The 18944-nt window shown below is 52.5% G+C and overlaps 5 protein-coding genes across 5 annotated transcripts; 1 reads left to right on the forward strand and 4 right to left on the reverse strand.

Moving 5' to 3' along the window:
* Nucleotides 1-271: 271 nt before the first annotated feature.
* Nucleotides 272-2281, reverse strand: BDP81DRAFT_327127 (alkaline-phosphatase-like protein; the record flags this gene model as incomplete). Its single annotated transcript, XM_060585119.1, has 6 exons — nucleotides 272-849; nucleotides 909-1005; nucleotides 1071-1387; nucleotides 1451-1803; nucleotides 1880-2020; nucleotides 2067-2281. 6 exons carry the CDS (start codon nucleotides 2279-2281, stop codon nucleotides 272-274), a joined length of 1701 nt encoding a protein of 566 aa, XP_060441727.1.
* Nucleotides 2282-3377: 1096 nt separating this feature from the next.
* On the forward strand, nucleotides 3378-5205 carry BDP81DRAFT_496367 (general substrate transporter; the record flags this gene model as incomplete). The annotated part of the gene is made up of 5 exons (XM_060595433.1): nucleotides 3378-3588; nucleotides 3680-3934; nucleotides 4219-4570; nucleotides 4648-5044; nucleotides 5074-5205. The coding sequence occupies 5 exons, from the start codon at nucleotides 3378-3380 to the stop codon at nucleotides 5203-5205; spliced, it is 1347 nt and encodes a 448-aa protein (XP_060441728.1).
* A 337-nt stretch (nucleotides 5206-5542) lies between these two features.
* BDP81DRAFT_380955 (uncharacterized protein) lies at nucleotides 5543-6552 on the reverse strand (the record flags this gene model as incomplete). Its single annotated transcript, XM_060586861.1, has 2 exons — nucleotides 5996-6552; nucleotides 5543-5928 (listed from the first exon to the last, which is right to left on the reverse strand). Exons 1-2 carry the CDS (start codon nucleotides 6300-6302, stop codon nucleotides 5543-5545), a joined length of 693 nt encoding a protein of 230 aa, XP_060441729.1. The 5' UTR covers nucleotides 6303-6552.
* Nucleotides 6553-12325: 5773 nt separating this feature from the next.
* Nucleotides 12326-14252, reverse strand: BDP81DRAFT_409150 (uncharacterized protein). The gene is made up of 2 exons (XM_060589069.1): nucleotides 13222-14252; nucleotides 12326-13165 (listed from the first exon to the last, which is right to left on the reverse strand). The coding sequence occupies exons 1-2, from the start codon at nucleotides 14087-14089 to the stop codon at nucleotides 12597-12599; spliced, it is 1437 nt and encodes a 478-aa protein (XP_060441730.1). The 5' UTR covers nucleotides 14090-14252; the 3' UTR covers nucleotides 12326-12596.
* A 3726-nt stretch (nucleotides 14253-17978) lies between these two features.
* Nucleotides 17979-18695, reverse strand: BDP81DRAFT_273496 (glycoside hydrolase; the record flags this gene model as incomplete). The annotated part of the gene is made up of 1 exon (XM_060582949.1): nucleotides 17979-18695. A coding segment is annotated over one exon (717 nt), but the record flags the coding sequence as incomplete, so codon positions are not given.
* Between the last annotated feature and the right edge of the window lie 249 nt (nucleotides 18696-18944).

The following is an 18944-nucleotide window of genomic DNA, read 5'->3' on the forward strand; positions in this document are numbered from 1 at the left end:
CTTACAAGAAACCTGTGCTCGTGCTGCTCACCCCTGACGAAAATTGCCGATTTGCTTATGACTCGCGTGAAATACCCCGAAAATTAATCATCGCGGTCAAAAGGTACAGCAGACTGGTGTTTCAACGTCGACCACCAGCGACTCACACTACGTGCATGCAATGTTGTAGGTTCAAATCCTCTGTAATTTTCTGATTCGCTTCAGACTTGACGTGCGCCGTATTTGACTTGAACTTCGCGACGACACGCAGCGTGCAACTGATGTTAAGGCGTCATCCGATCTTCAGACCCTGCCAAGCCTTGGTGATAGCAAACTCTGGTGTTTGGGTCATCCCAGTCTCTGCATAGTACCGTTCCCAGTGATCGACAAGCCCCCGCATCACCTGCGGCTCCTTGTCTGATACATCGTTCATCTCCGCAGGGTCCTTCTCCACGTCATAAAGCTCCCAGTCATCCTTTCCCCTGGGTTTATTCAACCACACTGCCCTCCACTTGCCTTCGCGAATCGCCCAGAGCCCGAAGAGCTCCCAGCCGTGGACGTGCACGTCCTCTCCGTGAACCGTCGAGTCCGGCCCCGCGTAATCGGAAGAAGTAAAGTGATCCACCCAGGACTTGCCGCGGGGTACTACGACTCGACGACCTCGGAACGTCGTACCAGGGTGTTGGACCTGAGCCATCTCCAAGATCGTGGGGAGGATATCCATAACGGTGGTGAAACGATGCGTGATAGCGTCGGGCTTGGCTTGAAATGGTGGATAGCGGATTAGGCATGGGCAACGAATGCCGCCCTCCGTGATCCAATACTTTGAACCACGGGATGGTGCCGTCGCGGCACATGCCCATCGCGGACCTAGTCCGCGTCAGCGCTGAAGTACCAGCAATGGAAGACTTCACGGGGATAATACTGACCATACCAGACGAAAGGCGTCTTGTCACCAATGTTGTCCAAACTGTTGTCGTAATACTTTTGGACTATCCCAGCAAACGTTGTTTCTCTTCCCATCATCTAGGTACGGTAGGGCGAAAGTTAACATCAGACCGACGCGATGTTGATGACGCGGCGAAACTTACAGGTATGGCCTCGAGTGCAGCGCCCTCGGCACCATTGTCCGACATGAACAAGATAAAAGTGATATCGAGCTCTGCTGTAGCCTCTAGATGATCAATGACTCGTCCAATGTTCTCGTCAATGAGATCCACCATGGCAGCGAAGACTTCCATCTTTCGTGCAGATTCCTTGCGCTCTAGTTCCGTCATGTTTTCCCAGTCTTTACCCATCACGCCAACTGGTGGCGCATGTACAACGTCCTTGGGCACGAGACCGAGATTCACCAAGCGTTGTAGTCGCTGTTGTGTCAATGCATCAGGACCATCATCGTATTTACCAGCTGAGGCAGCCGTTAGTGATCGAGCATACACCATCACGACTCTGCTCATAGTTCAGCTCATACCGTATTTCTCGACTACCTCTCGTGGGGCCTGGAGGGGCCAGTGAGGTGCGGTGAAGGGCAAGTAAGCAAAGAACGGTTGTTCTTTTTCCTTTTCGTTTCTCTGCTTGAGGAATTTGATCATACGATCGGTGAAGTACCGCGTCGAGTAGAAATCATCAGGAAGGTCCGTCCTGTGGTTGATGAACCTATCGCCATCCATCCAATGGCCTTCTGTATCGAGGCTCGGGATTTTGAATTCGTCGTCGTCCAATTGAGGCTCATAAGCATGGTGATTCCCAGAGCCCGGCAGGAAGGTGAAGTTTTTCGTGAAGCCTCGATTGCAAGGTGCGAGCTCCTTGGTCAGTCCGAGGTGCCTGTAAGGCCGTCGAGGTCAGCCAGTCTGATACTGGAGCTCCAGTCTTCACGCCGCCTGCCAAGCGTCAAACTTACCATTTCCCAGAAATAATGGTGTGATAGCCAGAGTCTTGCAAGATCTCAGATAAAGCAGCTACCCTCCAGTTCAAATAGCCTTCGTAGCCGGGCTTGTCTTTGAAATAATCTCCAAAGTGCCTCATGTGCTCAGCCATTTGGCTTTGAAAGTTCGTCAGCTTTTGCCATGCGATGAGCATAAAAGCACCTACCAAGCCCAGCAATGTGATTATCAGTTCCAGAGAACAACATCGACCTTGTCGGCGAGCATGCCGACGCAGTGTGGAAGTTCGTCATGCGAATGCCATCTTTGGCGAGCTTCTCGAGAGTCGGTGTATGGATTTCGCCTCCGTAGGGACTGACATCAGAAAACCCGAGATCGTCCGCGACGATGATTAGGAAGTTTGGCCGTTTGGTTGTCATGATTAGTGACTATCATGTGCTGGAAAAGACGCCTCAAGGAACTCGTTGGGAGATATGGATGTCAAAAGCGATTGTAATATGGTGATAATTCAAGTGGTTGGGAGGATCGATTGGGTTCTTAACTTCTTGCACGGGGAATGGAGACCATTCCTTCTTCACTACTCCTTCGAATGGCGTGAACACTATTGGGACTGACGCAATTCAGTTAAGTCACTCATCTGAGATGATTTTCCTTATTTTGAGAGGGGCTGAAACTGTGATCAAATGGGGCATATCCGACTCCTCTCAAAAGAGTGCGAGTGATGAGGCTATCTCCCCGTTCTTACCCGTTGGCGGTAGCAACACCAGGTTGATGCAGACCCCGCTGTCGAGATCCGTCGAGATCCGGGCACTGAGGGAACGCAACCCAACTCGTCGATCTCATATGCACTACTTACTTTCGAAGCGACTGTTATGATCAGCTTCTGATAACAGCTTTAGTAGGGTGTAGATCCCTCTGCAGAACGTTTTCGACATTGCCATTCTTTGATGGAATGAATAAAACGCATTTAGTGTGGGAGGAGACCATAATCACCATCAAGGCCGTCGCCTGAGTCTTCTATGTAAATGTATCTGCAATAAATAAGTAGCATTCGATTATTTCTTATTATGCAAAACATCCCAGCGGTTTAGGTCCTTGACCTGGTGAAGACCGTCGTTGACGGGGATAGACGGGGAGATGTTTCTGGGGAATGACCCAACTACAACTAAGCTGTCCAGAATTCGGAATGGGCGTTGCATCCTCCCCACACTAGTGAATGCTCCGGTCGACCTGGTTGACAGGGGCTGCCACCTTCGAGTAGAGTTTTACACCAAGGAGCTGGCTCAACTTCTCCTAGAGTTAAGCCTGGGAAGACGCCCGGCATATCGTCAACTCTAGTCTTGATGGCGCAATTGAGGGTCTGCCATTGCACTTGTAAGAAGATTGAGATAAATGATATAAAGCTGCCATGGCTGTATCTCTCAAAAGTGGATGTCTGTCTGAGCTGTGGTGTACCTTAACAAGCTCACCTAGACTGGCAGCCAATCTTTTAGCATCAAATCACTATCAGGCACCATGTTTGGCCACCTCAAGTTGCGGCAGTCTTTCAACAGATCATTGACTTCAACGATTCTGCTTATAGCTGTCTCTCAATTCAATTTTGGCTTTGATCAACAAGGCTTCAACTCAACCCAGGCGATGGACGCTTTCGAGCGGCAATTCGGCTGGTATAATGCCAAGACGAAAGCGTACTACCTTGAAAGCTGGTGGCTTTCTCTTTTCGCTGGTCTGCCCTACATTTGATTTGGCATTGGTAAGTTTTAGATATAAAATCTTTCGCTTTGGTACGAGTATTGACAGCTCCGTCACTGACGTAGGCATTCTGATTGGGAGCACAGTCAGTAAACGATACGGCCGGCGAATGTGCATGTTCTCGATGAGCATCTGGTCTTGTGTGGCGACGAAAATAATCATGACGTCCAGAAACCGGGATCAGATTCTCGCTGCTAGGATATTGGCCTACATCTACATCGGCATGGAGCTCGCTGTCGTGCCCATCGACCAGTCGGAAATAACCCCACAGCGAGCTCGTGGTTTCGTAGTCGGTACATACCAACTGAGCTTAGCAGTACGTTAGAGGATGTCTTTCTGAAGTACTGAAATTTATGTTGACAATTTGTTTCAGACGGGGGGCTTGGTCGTCAACGCCGTGTCCCGAGGCACTGGGAGCTTAGATTCGCCTGCGGCCTACCTGATACCGTATGGGTTCTTCTACATCGTACCCGTGATAGTCATTGCTGGAATCTGGTTTGTCCCAGAGGTAAGTACCCAACAGTGACTGATCGTGTTTGCACAAGGAGGGCAATAGACTGACCCTCCTTCTTACGGAAATCTCCCCGTTGGCTTGCGATGCAAGGTCGCCATGACGAAGCACTGATAGCTCTCACTCGTCTCCGCCAAGGCAGCTTCACAAATGAGCAAATCGCGACCGAAATGTCTCAAATTCGCGCTGGTATAGATCACGAAGTCGAAAAGGGTACTTTCATGGACATGTTCAAGGGCAAGCAAGTGACGAAGCGAACCATGTCAGTCATTGGTGCCAGCTTCTTTCTACAAGCTACGGGGTCAATCTTTGCTTCTGTCTATGGCGCCATTTTCGTCGAACAGCTAGGGTTCATCAACCCTTTCACTGTCACCATGATTACCTTGAGCATCAACATTGTCATGTGTGTCTGCTCCATGGTCCTATTGGATAAGTTAGGACGGAGGTAAGGCCCCTAGTTTGCATGATGTGCCTCAAGCAACAGCTACTTGCACCGATTGGCTGACTTATTATCGGCATTAGAAACGTCATCTTCTTCGGCGGGTCGATTCAGGCTGTCGGTCTCTTCGCCATGGGCGCTCTCGGACTCACGTTCAATCCGAGCGTCGCCGGCAAGTCAGCCATTGTCGCGATGATGATTGTGATGACTACGGGGTTCACTCTCGGATGGGCATCAACATCGCATGTCCTCTCTGCCGAGATTCCGAGCATGCGCCTCCGCGACGTTACGTATCAGACGGCCAGCGTCGTCAACATTGCAATGCAATTCACCGTCGCTTTTACGCTACCGTATTTGCTCAACGCCCCGTACGCGAACCTGGGGTCCAAAGTTGGTCTGATCTTCGGCACAATAAGCTTTCTCTCACTCGTGTTTGTCTACCTCTGCGTGCCAGAGTGCAAGGGCCGCACACTCGAAGAGGTGGAGTGGACATGCTCTTTGAGCTGAAGATCCCGATGCGGAAATTCCAGAGCAAAGTTCTTCCAACCGACGTTCGCCAGCAAGGACTTGGCAAAGTAGACGAGGAAGTAGCTTCGGAGGTGACAATGTCGTCAGGGCCCAAGAGACAGCGTGAAGATTGAGAAACAGTTCATTACAAGACAATACCTTGATTCAGGCAAAATAGCATCAGTCACAAACAATCACAATGAGTTGGGAGCAATGTTCTGAGTGTGGCATCTATCGTCAATTGCAAAAACCTGTAAACAGTACATAGATATCTCATTCGCGATACAGCCAAACCCAAAAAAAGACCAAAGGAGTGACGCAAAAACCATGATACTCCCCCGTCTCACACGCAACCGTTACTTCATCAGACATAACAAACTACCATGCATATTATCCTCCTCTTTCCAAACTCCTGTCGTGACATATCCGTACACTTGATTTAATCATACCCGGTCGGTGGAAACCAGCCATTTAGAGCATGAAAGCACCAAGAGCAAAGGCACCAGCGACGATGGCACCGACGGCGCCGAGCATGCCGTTGCTGCCGGGGGTGTGGAGGCCGGGGGCAGCATTGCCAGTCTGGCGGCCACCGCCAACGATGGTGGAGGTAGCGATGGAGGGAAGGCCACCGTTGCCGGAGGTGAGGAAGGTGGTGGTGATGGTGGAGCGCTCGCTGGAATGAGTACGGCTGGAGGAGGACTCGGTGGTCTGGGCACCGCCGCCGAAGGTGGTGGTAAGCTGGCTGCTGGCAGTCAGACGGGTGGCGAGGACGATGACGGTGTTGGCGAGGGAGGTGGATGAGGAAGCGTAACCGCTGGCGCTGGGCAGCTGGCAAACGTTCATGATGCTCTGGATACCTGTGTGAAATCGCAGATTAGCTCACTGATTCAAAAAGGGGTGATATGAAAGTCTGGATGAACATACCCTCAAGGCTGCGCTGCTGGTCGGAGGGAACCTTCTCGATCATGCAAGCGTTGCACTGGCCAGCCAAGTTCTTCAAGTCGAAGGAGTTGTTGGTGCAGACACACTGCGAATCGAGCTCATCCTGGAGCTGATCGCTGTTGTTGTTGCCCTGGCCGGGGACGAAGTTGACAGTGCAGATGTTGCCAAGGTCACGGACGGGGCGGCAGATGGCAGAGCAGTCCTGGGGGATGTCGTTCTGGTTGATGCGGAGATTAGCGTGGACAACCGCCGCGGCGGCGAGAGAAAGAGCAACGGCCTTGGCGTGCATTTTGATGGTTGATGCGGGTAGTTGGTTGGTTAGAAAAGGTTGAGAAGATGCTGAAGAGCGAATGAAGCCGAGGCTGCGAAAGATGTAAGAGTCGAAAAAGGCTGCGAGAGACTAGCTGTCGAAAGGCGAAGTGAAGCTGTTGTGTGAGAGTGATCTGATGAGGAAAGGAAAAGGCTACAAGACGGGTTCGGAATAGGATATTTATGTTCTGGGGGTCAGGCGTTCATGGGCTGCGTGAACCCTCCCGCTTTGCCCGGAGATCCGCTTCGGCAAGCACCCAGGCTGGGGCTCCTGGGCGTCGAAACAGTCACCTCTGCTGTGCCATGACAAAGAACGAGAGAGTGGCACTGATGGGGAAGAGTAACCATCAACCACGAGGCGGGCTGTGGTGGGCAATGCCAAGCTGCATCTCAGAGCCCCGAGCAGTCCAAGCCTCAGACCAGACCGAGACTGAGTGACGCTATCGGTATTCTGGACTGACTGAGCAGGTTGGTTGGGTATGCTCTCAAGCAGCTCAGAGGTACTTGCTGACTCTGGGCATAACCCGGCTCAGAGCAGGGTGACGTGGTCCAAGAGCCATGCATCTTTGGACAAACATCTGTCGAAGCATAACATCGTGAAACGCCTTTTTTGCCTGTCACCCGTGTGAGTGTCTGCCGCCGTTCCTCCCCACGTGAACGGCGTGGACTAGTGCCTCCGGTCAAACCTTAGTTTGTTAGTGCGCCCCAGTACTCTATCTGTGTAGAGCGTACGGATAGACCTGGCTAACATGATGGGGCCCTCTTCTAAGCGTAGCGGATGCGGAAAGACATGATGCAGGGAGAATTTGATGCAAGGCATGGGTCTTTGCAAAGGGGGCACTTGGTGATTGCGGCGTTCGTTTGATCCCCCTGGCAGTCCATCCGTAAAGCGGCTCGCAAGAAGATGCGGCGGGAACCGATGGTTCGGTCCCTACGATATTCGCCAGGCTGGAGGGCCATTTTGGAATCCTCCCAAAAGCAGGGTCGAAAGGACGAGGGGTTGGGAAAGGATTTCTCTTGGCAGCGGGAAGAAGCATGCTCAATGCTCGGAGTGATCTTGGCCACAACCAGTGCTACCCCCTGCACCCACCAGAGAACGAACCTGTTCTTACCCCCAAAGTTCCGAGTGGCAAGTCATACACAGCCGTAAGTTAGAATTATCAGACACGATACTGCGGTCCAGCTGACAGCTCAAGGCATCCCAGAGACGAGTGATAAGGCCTATTCTCCCTGGGCATTACGCTGCCAAGTGCAGATTTTCCAGTTGCCACAACCCTCATTGCTTTCCTCGTCCAAGAAAGTATTGCCAGCGAGAATCTGGGCTGACCTGGACATCCGCACGGCGCTCTCAGTCCTCCTCCATTGTCCCGACGATCTCCCCGTCGTCGAGCTGTCGCGTTTCACGTCCGGCCGTAGCACCGGGCCGTGCCCTTGAGCTAACCAGTGGACTTTGCCCAGGTCTGCCCTGCACTTCCCCAAGTTATCCGTTGAAAGTGGGAGTCCTCTCGGTTCTACCTGGTGCCTGGGGGCGGTGTCATACCGAAGTGCCGGCTAACCGGTTCAAGTCGGGTTGTTGTCTGACTCTGGGGCAGCCGTTGAGAAACCAGAGATTCGAGAGACCCACACACGTTTGAATAGAGTCGACTAACGTAGCTCGGTAAGGAGGGAGATCCGCGGGGAGACTAGAGAAACAAAGCTTGTCCGTGCATTCGCTCCGGAGTGGTTTTTCCTGCCCTTGACTCACTATGAGTCTGAGTCGCGAAAGCTGGAGATGGAGGAAATCTCATCTCCGAGAGCCTGGGCTGAATCAAAGAGCTTCGAATCAAGCAGATTGAGAAATTGCCATCTTGGCATCTTCCCCGTGCCGAAGACAACCCTTGGCTTTAGTCCGAGTCGTCTAGCCTGGACCGTTGTCGCCACACAACATGAACGACGGCTCGATCCAGTGCCAGGGCAACACAAGGTTTACCTGGATCGTCGCCTAGGCAATTATTAACTTCTAGTGCCCGTCGAAACTAGACACTAACAAACGCCTCTCAATCAAACCCGTTCCATTCGGATTCTAGTCCGAACAAAGCAGTTTGTCAAGCCTCGAGAATGCGACCATTGAGACACAATGCTCGGTGACTTTTGAGCTAAGTTCGCCTCACCCAGCAAGAAATCATCAAGCAGTGTAGGTAGTTATTTGGAAATTGAGGATTCAACAGATGAAAGATCTCGGCATGAATCACTCGGCCTGTTGTCGTTCGTCGCCCACTTGAGCAGAGTTGTGCTTGCTCGGCAAAGGTATTCATGCCGTAAACCCAACCAGAGCTCAGGTCAGTCAAAGGCTCCAAACATGACCCATCGAGATGGCAAGGTCGTCCAAGGTCCCACAACTCACGGATCAACGGGCCATCCCACTGCCCCAAGCTCCCATCCATCTCAAGTCCCCTGCTTTGTATGAGAACATACCCAGGTGACTGGTTCTTTACAATAAACGTCACAGATGGATCACTAAAGCTGCTGGGTTTGTGGCGGAGTCAACCTGCATCGTGGCGGATGGTCTGCATCTTTTGGGGCATGGAAAAGCCCCAAACAGGAGTTGTGAGTGTACGTCGAGTTGATCCAAGCATTTACCTGCACGCTGCACCCCGGGTTTGTAGATAGAGGGGGCGGCATGGATGACTTAAGCCGAGAAACATCTGAGATGTCCGAATACTCGGCGGAAGCAGTTTTTGATGACTGCCAGACTGGCTCCTCATTCGACATTTCGCCTTCGCACTGGAGAATCTCCACGCACGGTGCCACTCTATGCATCAAATGCAGTTCATGAATCACACAACAAGTAGAGATGAAGAAGAAATCCCCAAGAAAATTTCCGAGCTAGCCAACCTGGTCGATATTTCTGCAGGAAGCCCTCGCCTCAGTCCTTAACTGCAGAGAAAAGAACTACCAGGAACTAGCGGCCCGTGCCCTTCGTCTCACGGTGCAGTCCAAGACGATCCTCTCAAGGACAAGGAGGACGAGGACTGTGGCTCGGCCTGCACTGAGATTACACGGCGGCGAAACATGTCAAGGCCGTCTGTGCGGGAACAAAGAACCAGCAGAATACGGCAGGCGTCACATGTTCAAAGTCCGTCGGGATTGTCGAGGGTTGTCGAGGCGAGTGGTTTTTTCTCCTTCGTTTTTCGCCCTGGCGCATCCTCGGCGACACATATTGTGGTGAGGTCCGGTCAAGCGTCAGTCGCACACTCGCACTTGGCTGTTGCCCCCACCCACGAAATGATTTTGCCGCCTACGCCAGAAGTGCAGGATAAGTCTTGGCAAACAAATACACTATCGGTCGAAAACTTGAGTTGGATCGTATGAGACGATGGATGCATGCTGTCACGTAAGGTGAGGTAGTCAAGATACCTAGATAGCTGGGTGATCATCGGATGCACGATAGCAACAAGTAACGAAGTGTCTGAGAAATAGCAAAATTCATTATATTCGGGGATGGGCACGACAAGATAGCTACACATATCAACCTCACTATCCGTCAATCCGACCGGGTAGGGTATATTTCTTTCAACAACGCCTCCATGCGAACGCTCCCGGCAACCTCTGCTTCTTCCGGCGACGGCGACGGTAACGGACTGCTGAGAAGTGGGGCCCGGATCTGGCGGTCTGAAGGTGTCGGAGTATCGACGAATCGGTTGATGGAGTATGCGGAATCCGACGATACGGGAATTATGGGTCGCTCTGCCGGCGGGGCCGCGGCCGGGGCTGGAGTCGGGACAGAGGGTGGGGCTATCGATAATGCGTCGGGGGTTCTGTAAGGCAAGAACGCCGGAAGGTTAGCCAGAGGGACTCCGGAATTGCAGCGGAAACGAAAGCGGCGGCACTGAAACAGCTTGATTAGTATACTTACTTGTGGCCGAAGTTGCATACAGCGCCAGTGGACGAAGGTGGCATAATTGCGGCAAGAGAAGAATTCCAGGCTAAGGTAACGTGTAGGTTTCCAGAGGCCCCAATCGGACAGCTGTGTGATGCGGATGCACTTGGATGGGCGGGTGGGGATCCGAAAGCTGTCCGATGTTATTCAGCTGCCAAACACTGGTGGGTCTTCAGTACTGGGAGAGTTGGGGGCCCCGAGCTCATCAGTATCACTAGGTACCTTAGACAGATCAAAGCAGAGTCCAGAGAAGGTCAGGCCGATGCAAGAGGTGTCGACAATGATGGCTGCAGTGAAAGGACGATGGGCACAGGTGAAGGTAATCGCTCCGATCGGTCCATCGGGGCACCGGGGGCATACGGAATATTTAAGAGCATCGGGTCAAGTTGATTCACTGGCAGGGGCAAACTGGCAGGGGAGAGAACAAATCTGATTGTAAAGTATTGATAGACCATACAGCAACCTCTCTCCGCGGAGGCAGCCTTACGCTAGACGAGAAAACGCCCCCCGCAAACCACACCATCAAGCAACAGCTGTGTGAGATCCCGCAACGTGGGTGCCAGAATGGCGGGAAACGCCATCTGGACAGTGACGTGATGGCGCGTTCCGAGCTTTCTACCCTGGCACCCCCATGCTTTTTAACAACGATCAATATCACCAAAGTCAACGGTTCGCGGACGATAATCGCCACACGAGAAACCAATATTGGCTCCGTCCGGTAAGGCAAATCATAGGGTAGGTTTACGTGAGGATGGGAACCCACGAGATCACTTGCTTCAGAAACACTGGAAATGTGATGGCCATCCGCAGAACGCAGCTACGTACATTCAGGGTCTAGAACACCCAGAGACCAGAGGGTCTAGGCCTTTGGATGTCATGAACCCGCATCGCCGGGGATGGAAAAACTGACAATGCCATGAGCCGTTGCATCGTTGCATCTCTGTGCCCCGACACACAACTTCGTCCTTGTAGCCAATCCTCATTCGATGAAAACACGAAGTAAGAAAGACTCGAGTCCAGACTCTGCAGCCAAGATGCGCGCTGCCGCAGCTGTAGGTGACGTCAATCCCCAAGAATAAGCAACGGGGCGTCGGAGAGGCATCCGATGGGGAACCAGGGGAGGGGGTTCTGTTGCTCGAGAAAAGAGTCTAGCCCCTTCGCATTCCTGCGCTCACTTTTTCCACAGCCACCACCCCAGCGTCAGCGGACACCAGGCGAGAGGTTCTGGTCCGCAGCAGACACTCTTCGCAGTTCGAGTCCCCTTCTCCAAAGGTCTAGACTAGCAAGGTATCAATGACGTGTGCGGCTCGATAATGATTCTCGGACTGTGATGATGTCGCTCTGAGCTGCGCAATTGTTCGACTTGCGTTGCTTCTATTGCCCAGGCCGTCATGACCTGGGAAGGATTTCTGACGTAGGAAAAAAAGCAGATTGTCGCGGTACCGTTGCTTCAGCCATGAAGAAGGGTGCCTAAAGGAGACCTCCCACAGACACCGGCAAACACACATTTCCCTCGTCAAGAACCGGAAAGTCGAACATTGCCCATCCCTCGGCGGTTCGTCTGCCATTTCCACCCACCCACCATACCCCTCATGGACAGTTGGACCCTGACTGGTTGCCGCCAGGGGTCCAGAAGCTAGGTACTGGGTGGTCCCAAAACTGCAGAGATCGCTGCCCACGCCGTACCCCCACCAAGGGCAGGCAAGGGAGCGCGGAGATCGTCAACAACGGACGTCCCAATCCGAGTTGGCTTCACTCGGAATGGGCATCTGACTTGACGCCCCTCGTACGATATCTTCTTCTAAATGGCTTGAACCGGATGCAATCGGGTGAGGCAACGGAAGCCTGACAGAGTATCCCCTATGCTCAAGGTCAGCTCAAGTCTAGGGAGGAAACCGGCGATGACATCACCGTCGCAGTTGGTCTGACCGTCGGATTGCTTGCCCAGACAAAATGACCATCGATTATGCGGATCCATAACACATACAAGGCTACCGGATAGGTCTCCATAACCCCCGAGATCCATTTGCGCTATCTGTTTCCTCCGTGTCACGATCTGTTTTCTCATCAACGAATGTGTTCAAAACATAGGGGGCCCGTCGTGTGCTACCGTTAATATTAAGGGGTCTTTCTAGGATTACCTACACCCTCAGTGCCAAGCAGCTCGTGGTCGCCATCGGCAACATGAACACAGCTCACACTCCGTGCTTTAGAAACGCCAGAATCCCGAGGTTTGTTCCTCGCTGTCGCCATGGATGTTGGGTCGAGAAAGATCTCATCCTCCCCTTTAGACTCCGCCCTTGAACTTTTCCAACCCGCATCACGCCAAACCCAGAGTTGGCTGTAGCCAGTCCATTACAATCCAGATGCTTGGCTGAAGACAAAGTTACATCCATCTTCTCTTCCAAAAACGTAATCGAAACCGTCGGCACGGATGGAAAGTGATAGCGATGATGGTGAAGCCAAAGGGGCCTTGCGATCCTGAACTGGTGGCACATCTTGCTTGGAGCAGCATTGTGGTCGCGGCTTCTTTGTCGAGGCCTTTTTGGCAGAAGGTGCAGTTCTTTTTAGCCTCGGCTGTGTATCGGGTTCCCTTTCGTTCCATTTGCATGCCAGAATCTTGAATTGGACCTTCTTGGGGTGTGTATGCTTGCTGTTCTTGCTTTGGGTGGCGTAGAGGATGAACCTCTTCTGTAGCCAGGATATGGTGTCGACTACTCTAGACTTGACGTCCCAGTGATCCTCGTTTGGTTCATAAAAGACTCTGCCTTCACATTTGAAACCATATGGTGCGAATTTCACTGTCGGGTCAGTGCTTGAGAATTCGGTCTCTCGCTTTGTGTTGTTGGTCACTTCCAATGTCTCGAACAAGTCAGCCACTTTGTTCGGCGATAATCGACCGTTAGCAGCATCTTCCTTTGTACCTATCCAAAGCTCAAGTCAGTATATCTTCCATCCTCAATCAACGGGGCAATCTTACGCTTCTTAGACGGCTCAAGGATAGCAGACTCCTGAGGTTTGATATCTGACGACGGGGCAGCGGCTTGTTCCGAGGCAGTAGTTTGATCTGGGCCGTTCTCTGATGATTTGAGGCTCGAGTTCTTCTCGACGATGAGATAATCAATGAAGTAGAATTTCTCTAGGTTCGGCAAACACTGGGCAAGAAATTCGTATAGGTGGACAGGGTAGACCTTAGTCGCATGGCCAGAGTAGCGGGTGCCGCAGTGACCGCACCGGAAACCGCTGACACTAGTTTCCCACGCGTGGCAGTAGGGGATGGCGACGTGGCGGATATTGGTAAGTTGATTGCATCTGATTGATTGAGACATGCGACACCAGCTTCGAAAATCGTCGGCGGACAAGTACTCGAGGCAGACCACGTCAGAGGAGCCGCCGAGCGAGACGACGCGACCGTCCTCTAGCTTCAAGCCACCAGGTGCATTGGTCAGACGTCGAACGACTTTGGCTGCCTCGAAGCAAGTAGCCGACAACTTGTTGAGGACGTGATTGACGGAGACGTAGTTGGAGATGTTGGCTTGGGGTGTCGGGTATCGGGGCTCTAGGATGGCGGGCCAGACCCTCTTAGGTACCATCTCTCGCGCAAAGTCGAGAAGGAAATCGTCTTCGTCCTTTGGATCTTGGTCATCGAATGATCCTGGCGGCATCGGTGAGGGAAAATGAATAATTCGAGCCGCAGTCCTCAGACGTAGGAAGTGCATGCCAGGTTCGAAGATGGCATCCTCCCATATGTGCTCTCGGATTTCGGGCGGCAAATGCGAAAAGTAGGTGAATGAACGAGCGGAAGCCGGAATATCAAACTTGACTGGCGATGCCATATTAGCGGACATATTTTCCTTCTGCTTTTTCGGTTGTTGATGTCTAAAGCGAACGGATTGAGAAACTGATGGAAACTAGCGATGGTGGATTGTTCCGTGAGAAGAGTTAGTGAGGATGCTGTTGTCCCTGATGGAGAGTTGAGTGGAAGAATCTTTTCGGCTGGAGAGAGGCGAGGAAGCCGGCACGCCCTTTTAGAAGGTGGTAATGGAATCGGCCACTCCATTCAGTGATGACAGGTGGCAATTCACGCAATCAAGCGAAGGGATCTGTGATGCTCCTGACTTGACTTGGGATGATGGAGGTAAGATATCGAAGAAGGTGAAGGGAAGAGGGAGCGACGCTGATGCGGTGGTGAAGGTGGGAAGATGAGCTCCCTTACGAGCCACGTGGAGGCAACTAAGAGAGAGGATCGACTTCTCGTGGGCGGTGAACAGTGTGAGGGAGAAGGTGCAAAGGGATTTTGTGTGCCTGCCTTTCAAAAATCGAGGTGTATACATCCACGATACCTTTGTGGACAATTGAGAACAGCTGAAGGAAAGAACAGTTAGGGTATCCATCTCATAGAAGTGGGCACTTCAACACTCCTTTCCGCCTTCAGGCTGTCTGTAAACTTTACCATAACTTCCCAAGACCGATAGTTACCTGCCCTGAATATGGAATCCTACTATCAGACGTTTTATAATTCATCGTCAGAAATTGTCGTATCTTTGATGGGTTGTCAAGGGCGTTGGTAGGCTACTTTTTAAACGAATGATCACATTGAGATACATTCAAATAAGAGGGGAGGTCTTTCAATCTCTTATTGAATAAGAAGAGGTAGGTGAGCAGGAGCAGATGTGGTGAGACTCGAGACCTGAGGTAGCACCTGGCCGGCTGTCACGAAGACTCGGAGCCGAGTCGGAGCCGATTCGGACCCGTCACGTGCTGGACCTATATTAAGATACGTACCGAAGACCCACCTCAAGTGAGGTACGTCCCTTTGCTGGCCATGAAAGCCTCCGGACACTTAATAGTTATTAGTAGACGACGAAAAGCCTCCGACCGAGCCAAGACTGTGAGACTTTCGACGTCTCCTTATCCATCGCATTGATTTCAATACCATACTAATTGCAATATAGCCGCGTCAATAAGTATGGCATGACGAACGCATCCGATTCAAAAGCGATCCGCCTGCGAGCGATGCCGTCGTCAAAAGCTCCGATATTCCCGCCATTACGACGAAAACGCTGCACGCTGCACGCTGCACGCGATGCGCGGTGCGCGGCCTCGACTGCGTCGCCGGCCACCCGCGCCGGATTGGAAGACCATCAAGACGTATGTCACAGAATCACGCGATGCCGATGCGTCGGTCAGATGTATCTATCCCTTACACGAACGCGGTCAATGGCCGACGACCGGCCGACGCTGAGATCCATGTTGGCCTACCCGGTGAACTGTCAGTGGCAGACTCCTCAATGGGCACGAATACAGAAGCAAAGGGCGTTGGAACCATCACTGAAACGGACATTCTCTTGAGTGACCGTCTGGATGATGTCCCTTGGGATATGTCCCTAGACCTTCGCTTAGAAGACTCTATCCCCGACCTGACGAGTAGTGTAGGATTCGGCCAAGCAGACGAAAAGATGGGGCGCGTAACCGGCAGATATCAGGTCGCGGACTCGGCAATCTAGCATGGAGCTTTCTACAAACTCTCAAAGACTAATGCCGACCTCCATTCCTCCTTGCCAAGTATTCAGATTCACAGACTGCATCTCGACTTTTGTCCCTTCGCCCACCCATCCTCAACCCTCAGCGTAAGCGGTCTTACTGTGCCTGAACTTACGGTCATTGCCTTTCAAGACTTCAGTTACAGTGGCATTTTATCATACCAGGAAGATGTCTCACTGGCGGCTAGGAGTTTGCCTGTCCGACAAGCGCTATCATGGGACAGCTCATGCTCCAAATCTGGGACTTTGGATCCATCGCTGCTCGCCCGGGGCAGAGCATCTTCGGCGCTTGGTTCTCATACTACCGTCCCCGTCACTACGTTCTCATTCAGCCAGTGGCTCTTTTTATCGTCAGCTGCTATGTACAAACCATCGCGGTCTTTGGGAAATCTTCGTCCAGATACAAAAAAGGCTAGAGTTAATTGCCTGGGACTCAATCTAGCTGATGGAAGGAATCAAATTTGGCGCCTTTCTGCCAAGAGATGCCTATTTTCAAGGTCTGCTGGACAAGAGCTGACTGGCTTCTGGGTGTTCCCCAATCGATACTATCATCGCCGATAGCCGTCGCATCTTCTAGTATCATCTTCCTACTCAATCTCGTCCTTTCCATGAGCTCAGATCCAGGGACCAAGCTTCCACATCACTGTCTATTCGGCTCAAGAATGACATCGAACGCATGCGATCGACTTTGGCGGATTCCAAGCCAAGAAAGGGAGTGGAATCCAGCCCGTGTCTTCGAAGTAAGAAACGGCAAGCACTTGTTAGGCCGTCCCTCAAGAGGTATGATGCCAACTCGTCCATCATTACGGGACTCCGAGTATCTCGCCAGACCGGCTTTTTGTCGCTCACTGCTAAAACGACGTCAAGTATCTCATTGATGCAAAACTGCTTCCCCCCCACCTCCTAGGCCCACAACGGCGCATCGATCCCGTTCAGTCGGCATCGTCCTCCGACTATCTTCTGCCAATTCATCCAGCTCAACGTTGCAGAGAGCCGGTTCTTCGGCAGAGACTCCCACCGGCATGCCTCCTTCTGTCCACGTCAACACTGGGGGCTCAATCGGCATAGTACATCCGCGCGGTAGATTGCTCCCGTTTGCGCACTCATTCGACCTCAAATCTGCTCACGTCGGCGCCCTCCTCTACTCCACCACACCTCCGCGGAACCCACGCAGAATCGGTATATATACTTGGAGCAGCCACCCCTCGAACATGTCTTGGCACTCTTCCCGTGCCATGGCCGATGGCCTACGACTTTCGTTATTAGTTGACGGGCTTGTAGGGGTAAGCCTTCGAGTACCAGTCACGGCTCACACCAGTCAAAAGCGGATCGTGTTCACATTTTCGTACCCTCCCCCTTTTTCAATCTTTACTCCACTGGACCCCCATATTTTCATATATTTGTGACGGTCATCCACACTGCCTGTGGCACAGCGGTCTGCGATCCAACTCCTTTGTCATTTGATGGAATCTCTCTCACGAGCGGCGGGCACGGATGGATTCTCGTCCACGGTCCAAGGCACTGAGCCTAGTCTAGCCAAAGGAAACAGAGTACGGGTTAGCGGCAGGCAAGTCCTGCGTCTTCGAGCGTCAAACATCGACCGCGGGCTACGACTGAGCCCGCTGCCTCCTACGCTGTCGTCAACAAGCTACGGCCCCGTGTATTAGATGCCACTCACAAAGACTAGGCAAGGGTTGGTAACGCGGTAAGCCAAGACCAAGACTTTTCATAACAATTTGCAGTCACTTCACAGAAGGCAGGCATAGAGAAGATTGTTTGAACAGATATACATTGCAAAGCTTGAAAGACGCCCAGCTGCAAAAAAGGTGCGCTAGACGCCCGTGTTGGTAGTCGACTGAAAAAGGTGTTGTGCTTGCAGCGACATATACACCGGGTATAAATCTATTTACATGGTTTGAGAAACGAATCAATGTGCTCATTCAAAAGACCTTCTTCCAAGTGGAAGAAAGCCTTGTATTTTCTTTCCTCCTGTTCTTCATCTGCACACACTGCTCTCTACCAATGCTTAGTGGCGAAGGCGGAAAGAGCGAGCGTGGCGGCGAGCCTTCTTGGCGCAGGCCTCGTCAGCAGCGCCGGAGACGGCGGGGGTGGCAGAGGGAGCGGTGGTGGAGGGAGCAGAGGGGGTGGCGGGGGTGCTGCTGTTGGAGCCGGAGCCAGAGCCGGAGCCGGAGCCGTACAGGGCAGGGCCGGGGATGGTGTAGCTGGAGATGGTGGCGTAGGAGTTGAACTGGATACCGGCGTCGGTGTTCTTGTACAGTTCAGTGCCAAGGGTTCCCTCGGGGTTAGCGGTGCCGGAGCCAGTGATCTTTACGTTGACGCACTGGGGGTAGTTCTGGGCACCGTTCAGGGAGCCAGCGCCGTGCATGGCAATGATCTCGTGGCGGAGAACGTAGTTGCCGGCGGCGAGGTCGGAGGGGATGGTGGTGGACCAGGTGTTGTTGTTGGCAATGAGCTTGGTGGCAGCCCACTCCTGGGTGGCGATATCGATGCCGGACTCGTCAATCTTGACCCACTTGAGGGTGGTCTTGTCGACGGAAGCCCAGTCGTCACCGTCGACCTTTGCGGCGTAGGTGAGGACGGGACCGAAGTGAGACTCGGGCCAGGCGGACCACTCGAAGTCGACGGTGCCGCCGGCAGCGACGGTGGAGGCGACGGAGCCGGGGGCACCGTTCTTGTGGCAGTTGATGTCGGCGGTGGCGTAGCCGGTGCCGTCAACGAAGCCGTTGTCGAGGTTCTCGGCGGACCAGGCAGAGATGGAGGGGGGAGTGCCGCCGTTCTGCTTGAGGTAGTAGTAGTCGAGCTTGTAGCCGGCCTCGTAGGCGCCGTCGAACTTGAAGCCAGTGACGGTGCCGTGGGCAAGAGCGCTAGCGGCGAAGGCGCCAACGAGGGCGATGGTGGACTTGACGGAAGACATTCTTGAAAAGGCCGGAGTTGAGTTGTTCTTGAAAAAAGAAGGGAGGTTGGTTTGGGAAGAGAATGAATGAGCTTGAATTCGTTGGATGTAAGAGTTGTTGCAAAAGGATGTCCCAGTTTCACACAGTGAAGAACTGACGGTTGACAGTTGGAAAAAGAATGAAGTGGTGAAAGAACCAAAGAATGTGTGCAACTTGCAATGTTGGATGAATAACTAACAGAGAAA

The sequence above is a fragment of the Colletotrichum phormii genome, assembly GCF_030913505.1.
Source record: "Colletotrichum phormii strain CBS 102054 chromosome Unknown BDP81scaffold_19, whole genome shotgun sequence".
NCBI classification, from domain to species: domain Eukaryota; kingdom Fungi; phylum Ascomycota; class Sordariomycetes; order Glomerellales; family Glomerellaceae; genus Colletotrichum; species Colletotrichum phormii.

Bases quoted from the DNA above. Each gene is read 5' to 3' on its own strand.
- BDP81DRAFT_409150 (XM_060589069.1), bottom strand. From the start codon at position 14,089: ATGTCCGCTAATATGGCATCGCCAGTCAAGTTTGATATTCCGGCTTCC. The intron at 13,166-13,221 runs GTAAGATTGCCC...AGCTTTGGATAG, and splicing joins CCTTGAGCCGTCTAAGAAGC to GTACAAAGGAAGATGCTGCT.